The sequence below is a fragment of the Haemaphysalis longicornis genome, unplaced genomic scaffold, assembly GCF_048455015.1.
Source record: "Haemaphysalis longicornis isolate Haplotype H1 unplaced genomic scaffold, Haemaphysalis longicornis Haplotype H1 scaffold_6, whole genome shotgun sequence".
Classification (NCBI taxonomy): domain Eukaryota; kingdom Metazoa; phylum Arthropoda; class Arachnida; order Ixodida; family Ixodidae; genus Haemaphysalis; species Haemaphysalis longicornis.
Genome location: NW_027526407.1, coordinates 85,759,663 through 85,769,236, shown reverse-complemented (window position 1 = coordinate 85,769,236; position 9,574 = coordinate 85,759,663). Strand labels below are relative to the sequence as shown.

Here is a 9,574-nt window from a genome sequence, read left to right as displayed (position 1 = left end):
TCACTTCATGCCGCCGACGCAGAGGCTCAGCATCGCTGCCGTCGAGAGTACCCACGAGTGAGCGCTGCCTCAGCGCACTTTTGTTGTGGCCAAATGCTGCATTAGGGAGTATCGTAATCGCCAGCCGATTTTTTCTTTCACTCGTTGGTCTTCCCACCGTTCGCTCGGTCACGAAAATGGCGACGCGGCGCAGCCGAGAGACGGGCGACAAAGGGCGGTGCTCTAAAGGAGCGAAAACTCCCGCTGGTCCAGTTTCAGGCGTGGGGTGCGAGAGCATTGCGAAGGCGGGAACTGTGAATTGCATGGGAAAGTAGCAGTGAGCGGATAACGGCGCTACATTCCAATGTGGCCAATCCTTCCTCTGCACTTCCGACAGCTTTTACATTGAGTAAAACGGCTTTATTTAAATTTGCCCGCCAACATTTACACAGACGACCAGGAGGCGAATTACATCCTACGGATTTCAGTTTACAGGATCGAGGGCATTCGCAACGAAATGTTCCTCCCAGCAACGGTAAATAAGATGGCTGACCGTGGAGTCCCGTGACGATGACGACGCGCCCCTCGCTGCGCTTGATCTGGTTGATGCCGTGCATGATGAACTTGTAGGTACCGAGAATGTTGACGTCGATGGCCCATTCGAGCTCGCGGGACTGCATCCACTCGGTCTCACCATAGCAAGCCACGCCAGCGTTAGCAACGAGGCCCCACAGACCTACGGAGGTGGATATCGATATTAGTTAACCAAATGCCTCATTGATTATTTACCAAATGGTTACGGCTGTAATGACTGATATATGGATGGGAGGAAGGCAGCGGTGGCGTAGGGGTAGAGCATCCCCCTCGCGCGCAGAAAAAGCGTGGCTCGAATCCCGGCACCGCACAACTCCCACCCAATTAAAAAAAAGCAGCTACGTCGCATGCCCCCGCGCGAGGGACACATGTAAATGCAGAGCACAGTGGGGTTCCGTGGTGTTGGTGTTGGTTCTGTGTCGGTTTTGTGGCGCAGTGGGAAGAGCAGCATGTACCTCGCGTTCCGCCCACAGGTAGTGAATGCGTTGTTTCAGCAGTTTCTTGACGTAGTTTGAATGAGTCAAGGATATAAGGCGCGTTCGTAGCCTTCCATTCTGTGTCGGCTTTGTGACGCAGTGGGTAGAGCACCATGCACCTTGCGTTCCGCCCGCAGAGTCGTGGGATCGAAACCTGGCGCCGGTAAGTATTATTTTTTTTTATAGTGTAGGGGGAGGGGTGCGGACCTGTTGTTGAGAGCAAGGAGGGTAGCGTGATGCGGGAGAGGAGGAGTGGGGGAGAGGGCGCGCCTGCGCGCTGAGCTCTTTCGGACGGACATCGGACGCTACATGTGAGTTAAAGAAATGCCCTGCATTTAAAAAAATCCCCGTGTTGGTGGAATGGCAGAATGAGTCTTGGAGGGCGGTATGATGCCGGCGACCATTGCCGGTAACACACTCCCTCACCAGAGCAGGACTGGCCACCCTGGCGTAGTAATGGCGCAGCCTCCCCTGAATACGCCAAATCACCCTCGGCCTTCACTCTCCAGTGGTTGCGAAGCAACTGACGACGGTGGCGGTCAGACCTGGCACGCAGCATAGGGCGCTAAGAATTCCTGGACCCGCCTAGGCCGCCATTGGAATCTGAAGCTGGCAACATTTAACACCAGGACTTTATCGAGCGAGGCGAGTCTAGAGGTGTTCGAATAATTAGAGGGCTTTAAATGGGATATAACAGGGTTTCGCTAGTTAGGAGGACAGGTGAATTGACACATCCTGTGTTACCGTGGTCTAGCGGACAGAAGAGAACTGGGAGTGGGACCTCTAGTCAATGAAACCTTATCCGGCCACAAAGACGGACATTATAGTATTAACGAAAGGGTAGCTGGCCTTGTGATTAGGCCTAATGAGAGGTACGAAATCGAGGTGGTACAGGCCTACGCGACGACATCCCGCCACGACAACCCGCTGGTTGAAGGCTCTATGGAGATGCGGAATTGGCGATTGCTAAAGTAAAAACAAAGTACACCGTAGTTATGGGAGACTCCAATGAGAGAGTAGGCAAGAATAAGGCTGGAGAAAAGGCAGTTCGGTACTGTGACCTGGGTCGTAGAAATAAGAGGTGCCTTACTAGTAGAACTCGCAGAACGGAATAACCTAAGCATCATCAATACCTTCTTCTGGAAACGGCAGAGACGGAAGTGAATGTCGAGGAGTCCGAACGGGGAGCATAAAAATGAAATAGACTTTATACAATGCGGTAACCCTGGCGTCGTGCAGGATGTAAGGGTAAGGTGTAGTGACCATCTTACGGTGAGATCTGGAAGGAGGCTAGATCCCAGGAAGGACAGTAACAAACTAGCAATGAAGAAGCCGATATATTAGCTAACAGCAAGACGGAAAGTTGAAGAATTCAGGATCATTCTGCAGAACCGATATTCAGCTCTAATCAAGGAAGCAGAGTTTACGACACAGGAAGCCAGCGACAATCTTAAAAGCATTATCGTGTAGTCTGCAGTACAAGTCGGAGGTAGGATCGCTAAACAAGATACTGGCAAACTTTTCAAGGAGACAAAGGTTTAATTGGGAAAGGGCAAAGCATGACAATAACCACCGAAGCTGACAGAATAGAACTAGCGCAGCTTTCGAAGTTTATCAATAAGCGTAAGACAGCTGACGTACCGAAGTATAACATGCAGAGGATTTATCATGCTGTTAAGAATGGAGGCAGCCTGAAAGCAGCGAAAAGAGAAAGAGAGAGAACAAACTTTTATTTTCCGCGGGAACTAAATCCAGGTCCTAATTTGAATGTTCAATTCACCGGATCCACGTAGTACGGGAGAATGCCCGTGCGGATCCGGTGCACGTGTTTATAGAGAGCTTCCTTGGCAGCCCGGGTGTTTACTGCCGGCGGGGGAGGCAGCCAGAGCTCCCAGAAGGTGATGGAGGCGAGAGATGGATCAAGAGAGGGCATGGTGCAGTCCCAGTAAGAATGAGGGATGGATGGGTAAGAAGAATAGGTGGGACGGGAAGGATGAGAAGGGCGCTGATAGATTCGGTGAAGAATGTGATGGGAGGTGATAAGAGGTTTGAGCCTGCCGAATGAGGCACGCAGCCTCACGAGTTAGACGGGAACTGGGGGTGGGTACAAGGTGCGTGATAGGCGTTGGGCGTGTAATTGGTAACGGCGGGAAGTGCGGTGTTGAGTACGAAGCGTCGGCGGGTTGTACAAGGTTGGCCAGGACATGAGCGGACCCGGGAAAGGTACTCGAGTGAGCGCGTTTGCTAAAGCGTTTCCGCACATGCCAGCATGGCCGGGAACCCAAACCAGTGGGAAATGTGGCCGAGGATTCGATGCAAGTATCGGAGTGACGATGTCAATGGTGTGTGTGTGGGTCTCATGGTGACTGAAATTACGAAGGGCTGACTGATAGTCGGCGAAGATATATACTGGCGTGTTGGTCGGAACAGTAAGAGTGGCCTGCTCCATTTCAAGGGCAATGGCGTATATTCTTCGAGGGAGGTAAAATCCGGTGGGGAAGGAATGGAAAGCGTGGCAGTCTCTAAAGCAGGGAGTTGGAGAAATGAAGCCATCCCCGTTGAGCTTGTGGGGATGTCGCTGGCGTCACTAAAGTAAACGATGGAACCATTGGAGTCTAGAAAGTTCATTCGTATGGAAAGGGCCTGAACTCGCAGTGCCCGATGAGCAGGGTGTCGACCAGGGTTCATGTTGCGGGGCAAAGACTCAACCCGTAAATTAGCGAAAGTGGCCCAAGGAGGGAGTTCCGGTGGTATGGGGGTACTTGCGAAGTGGGGTTGTTAAGTGTATTAAGAATAACACGATCTTGGGCAGAAGTCTGCAGGCGTTCGAGTTGGGCCTGGAGATGGCACGCGATGCGTTGTTCAAGAGTATTGTATATCCTGAGTTCCAGACGGGTGGCGCTGGGCACGTAGGAGGGTACTCCCACAGCGATGCGGTAAAGTGTGCGAGGGGAAGGCCTCAACGGACGAGAGTTGAGATAGCGGGGGTTGCAGATACGTGAATTTGTACAGTGTACGGGACATCAGAAAAGCATCGATGATGCGGCGATGATGCGGTGACCAGGCGGAGGAGATGGGAAATCTAGGTGATTACTGAGTGAGCAAAGTGTCCGCAGAGTCGGAAGCAGCGAAGAGGAGTCTAGGTGTAGGGCAAAATCAGATGTATGCCCTTAAAAACAAGCAAGGCAATGCCATCACAAATAGGGATAAAATAGTTGTAGTAGCCGAGGAGCTGTATAGAGTTATGTACAGTAGCCGCGATATCCCGGGTAATACCTTACGAGGATGTAGTTCAGAGGAGATACACATCCCACCAGTAACGACAGAAGAAGTGGAGAAGGCTTTGAAAGAAATGCAAGAGAACAAAGCACGGTGTGAAGACAGGATAGAGATCTCTTGAAGAATGGTTGGAAAATTATACTAGAAAAACTGGCAAACCTGTATACTCAGTGCCTAATGACCGCGAGTTTACCGGATTCGTGGAAGAACGCGAACATCATTCTAATACAAACAAAAGGTGACTTGAAAAATTACAGGCTGATCAGCTTACTGTCTGTCGTCTACTTGGTACTTAACAACTTGTTCGCTAATAGAATTTCTTCCACCTTAAATTTCAGTCTACACAATCAAAAAGCAGGGTTTCGTAAATGCTATTCAGCAATGGACTATATTTCCATTATCAATCAGGCGATTGAGAAATGCTCGGAATATACTCAACTCCTATATATAGCCTTTTCGTAGATTATGAGAAAGCATTTGGCTGTGTTGAAATTTTAGCAGTTATTGAAGAATTGCGGAATCAGGGTGTAGACGAGCGTTACGTACAAATACCAGAGGATATCTACAATGGATCCACTGCTATCATCGTCCCACATAAGGAGAGCTGAAAAATACCTATGAGAAAGGGCGTCCGACAAGGAGACACAATCTCTCCAATGTTATTCACAGCATGCTTCCAAGAGGCATTTTGAGCTACGGATTGGGATCGGGTGGGCGTAAGCGTAAGCTACCTGAGTAACCTCAGATTTGCTGATAATGTTGCTTTGTTAAGTAACTCGGGGAACGATTTGTAAAGAATGATTACTGCACTGGACAAACAGAGTAGGATTGTGGGCCAAAACTTAATATGCAGAAAACTACACTAATGCTACACAATTGGCACAGGACCGAGGTAATTGGAGAATAATGGGAGAGGCCTTTGCCCTGCAGTGGGCGTAGATAGGCTGGTGATGATGATGATGATGACACTAATGCTTAATGACCCCGGAAGGGTGCAGCGGTCTGAGATAGGTGGTGAGGCAGTGGAAGTGGTAAGCGATTATATCCACTTAGGCCAAGTATTGAGCCGGGATCCCAACCATGAGACCGAGATAATTAGAAGGGTAAGAATGAGGTGAAGTGAATTCGGCAGCCATTCTGAGATAATGAATGGCAGCCTACCATTGTTCCCGAAGGAGAAAGTGTGTGACAGCTGCATGTTACCGGAACTAACCTACGGGGCCGAAACTTGGGGGCTCACTAAGAAGATTCAACTTAAATTCAGGACGACTCAGCGAGCAATGGAACGGAAGAAACTAGGTGTAACGTTAAGGGTCCACATGAGAGCGGAGTGGGTCAGGGAACAAACGTGTGTTAAGGACGTATTAGTAGACATTAAGAAGAAGAAATCGGTGTGAGCAGGGTATGTAATGCGAAGGCAAATTAACTGTTAGTCATTAAGGGTAACAGAGTGGATCCCTAGCGTGGCAGGGGGCGGCAGAAAGGTAGTGGGAGGATGAGATGAAGAAGCTTGCGGAGTTAACTTGGGCGAAGGTAGCACAGCACAGAAATAAATAGAGACCCACGGGAGAGGCCTCTGCCCTGCAGTGGACGTTGATAGGATGATGATGGTAATAATAATAATAATAATTATGATGGTGATGATGATGATGATGGTGATGATGATGATATAGATGGAACTAGAGGGTTTTAAAGGCTACACGATGTCCGAGTGGGGAGAATGACCTTGGCTGCTTTGAGATCCAATATATGGAGGTAGTTTTGGTTTTCCCACAATTCCTCCCCTACATTCCTTGCTTACACCCCCGAAAGGGTTCTAGTGTTCGTTATCAGCCCTTACTTTTGTACTTGCGGCCAGTCTCAAAATGATATCAATTTCAAAGAAATTTGATGAAAAAAATTGCTTTAATTACCGTTTTGGGTGCCGCCATAGCGGCGAGTTACGTTCCTAGCCTACTTGACTTGGCTACTCACACAGCTTCGTTTTACTCTTGAAGCCAAACTGAACAACAAATGTAATGTTTTTTTCTTTGTTCATCCAGCATAAAGCTTCTAAACACTCCTCGAATAATAAATCTTTCAGGAACTCTATTTTTATAATAATTCAATACAATTAAAGTAGTTTTCACCTAAAACTGTGGCTTTTTGAAAGCCAGAGCAAACTTTTCAGCCTGTAAATGAGCCATGACAAAGACAAGAAAACGCGCTGTCCCTGTACATGACGGAACGCTCGCTGAAGCACGGCTCGCCTAGGCAGTGCTGCAAGATTTCCCTCTAGTATATGTTAGTATGAAACTCTATGGCTCGGACGTACCATTGCCGTTCAAACTATCCCGGATGTGGTCGTATGCCGCCACAATGGTCTCGTGCTTCAGGTAGTCCACGTGCAGCGTGGTGATGCCATTAGACATGAGATTTCGTGCACCCTCTGAGCTGACGTCGAGGCATCCCGCGAACACAGTGAAGCCCTTCTGCCGAAGGGCCAGGGCCATGGCGTTGCCGAGTCCTGTGTCGCAACCTGCACAGCGACGAATGACTTCTGCTGAAAAGCTTCGTAGCTTCCGTCCGAGGATACCAATCGAGCCGCGAGGTTAGCAACTTAAGACTGCCGAATGAGCAAAACAGTTTCGCAAGTGGAAGATTGTTGGTACATTCTGAAGTGATCAACAACACCAGAAAACAAGAATACACAGCAGTACGAACGTACCGAGATACAGCTCTATGTATGGTCCCACTCTCTTTCTTGTGTTTTGTTGTTTCGCACCGGTGATTTTTTTAGAACAATATGACCCTACATTAACAAATTATTCTTCCATTAAAAATTGTTCTCATTATATTTTCGAGTAGTCGAGACCCTCGTTAATAGACATACTCTAGTTAAAACGCTGGGACCCCAGCACGGTTACAGCTACATCCGGCGCCTAAATATTGATCGTAGAGAGGAGAGATATCACTCACATGCAATTTCGGGATCATAATTGGTTTCCCGCTTCATATATGCAGTTAAGGAAAACGAACGCGGCGTTTAGCACCATTTTTTCCGCACCTGTGATGAAGACTGCCTTGCCAGTCACAGAAAGCCGACGACCAAATTTGGCATTTAGGTGCCTCTTGATGCAGACGCCAATCATGACGGAGAAGGCCAGTTGACCAACGACTGAGATCGCGAACTGCAGGGGTGGCGTCACGGCGGCAATCACAAACGTGCACAACGAAACGACCACGAACACCGCCATGGGAGTGTTTGCCTGCCGTCTCGGTGTATCCATGGCTAGGTCAACTGCGTCGGAAGCCGTCAGGGCTGCATAAATGGTAACCATGTCCTCATGCAACGTGCAGTAACAATAAAATTATCCTTAAATTTCCGGGAGGCATACCGGAAGGCTGCAGCCACAGTCCGAACAAATGCTGATACGCTAACGGCTGCATAATTGAAATCACCCTGTTCGATCTTCGATAAGGGCAAGCGCGAGTGTCGACACAGTTTTGCTTAATACACACTTTAGCATAACTTGCCACGACTTAGCACCAGTAATGTTTGCACATCGTTCATGTCAGCACTTAAGTAGACTAGCCCCTGCTTTATGCAATTGTTTCCATATCTGCCCTTTGATTACGGTTTTACCAGTCAGTCCTCAGGAACGCCGTAGCTCATGACTCTTGCGTGCCTTAGACGTGTAGGCTGAAAGGAATAGTTAAGTGAGCTGGAAACGCTTCTTACTTCTCAAGTATAAAGTGAATGATGCAATTTAGCAACACTACTCTATACAACAGCCGGTTACGAGTAGTTCGCGCAGACCTCCCTGCTTCAATCCGATTGATAGCCCGTCAAAGTATTCACACAAACTATTGCTATCGGGATAGGAGGTAGGTATGTGTACTTTCATAAGGTACACATCTGTAGTAATGACGAGGGAATGTCCCAATCATGCACTGTTTTACCGCTGCATGTACCTTTACGTATTGAGCCATTTCGACGAAGTCTGAACGAATACACCTCTGACTTACATTTTTGGGATGATATCTTGCCGTAGTCGCTGGCAGCCGTAGCGGTTACGGCAACGTCTGTTCCGGTCGCTTCTGTGGCTTTCACTCGGCTTTGTTTCCGTCGTGCTGATTAATTCTTGGGAGCCTCCAGCATTTTGAATGCTGTTCGGGCAAGGCCGACCAGGCGCGCGGTAACTGTCTTCTTTTTCTTCCACCTTGAACAGAAACAGGTCGTGGGCACAGCACACGGCGACCTGTCTATACAGAAAGTATAATATAGTTTTGATATAGTGGTCATTTGGGTACACACTAACTCCGCAAAATATAAAGAGTGTCCCAGCTATTATGCACCGAGATTTTAAAAAAGAGGAATGGCGTTATTCGAACAAAACCTAGTGCATAATGTTTTTATTGCAGTGGAGTAGCGGCCAGTAAATTTTTCGTTAACGTGATTTATATGGTATTTTTAATAAATGTCTAGCTCTAGAATTACGGTGCAAATCATTTTCTTTTCAATGATACACTTGTAGGTAACCACGAGAGCAATCTAACTGCGGTATTTTCAACGACGAACTAATTGCGTACCAGGGTGTCGAACCGGAATTTTTTCGGGTTCGGTTCGGGTTCGGGTTCAAGCCTTTCGGGTTCGGTTCGGGTTCAGTTCCAGAGCACCATTCCGTTCCGGTTCGAACCGGTTCGAACCGGTTCAAACGGGTTCAAACGGGTTCGAAGAAAAAAAGCAGGCGTGTTTTTTTCTGTTAATTTTTTGTGCTCGTTTTTCGTTTCCTTATCAAGTCGGCATAAAAACAGTCATAATGAAGGTTTCTTTGTCCAAATATTTTGTCTTCGCCAAACTAAAGCGACGCTGCAACACTTTTTTCAACTTTTTTCTAAATCTTGAGTGCTTGCAGGAAGTAGTCAACCAACACATTAGATTATGGGGTCGCAATGTGCCTCAGCCAAAAATTACTGCTCTCTCCTCGTCAGATAACATATAAACTTGCTCAAAATATTTTTCTCTCCTTCCCGGTCTTCGCGTTCTTCGACCGCTGAATGACGTCATTACAGCGGTGTAGCGGCTGTTGGCCGACTTTCCTTAAATTGCAGAATAGAACGCATTTGATAGCCACTTAAGAAAAAGCCACAAAAGCGAAGCAGAAACGGAAGGTGCATCCGCATCGACGAGCAAATCACGCACTGTTGCTCTGTGCTGGCAATAGCGATAGTTTTCGCAGTGCTTCCAAATGCGAAGAAGAGTG

General features: G+C 47.9%; 1 protein-coding gene across 1 annotated transcript; it reads right to left on the bottom strand.

The window, feature by feature from the left end:
* Window positions 1–7,564, bottom strand: LOC144143113 (retinol dehydrogenase 7-like). The gene is made up of 4 exons (XM_077674918.1): window positions 7,375–7,564; window positions 6,643–6,846; window positions 533–715; window positions 1–35 (listed from the first exon to the last, which is right to left on the bottom strand). Exons 1-4 carry the CDS (start codon window positions 7,562–7,564, stop codon window positions 1–3), a joined length of 612 nt encoding a protein of 203 aa, XP_077531044.1.
* Window positions 7,565–9,574: the final 2,010 nt, after the last annotated feature.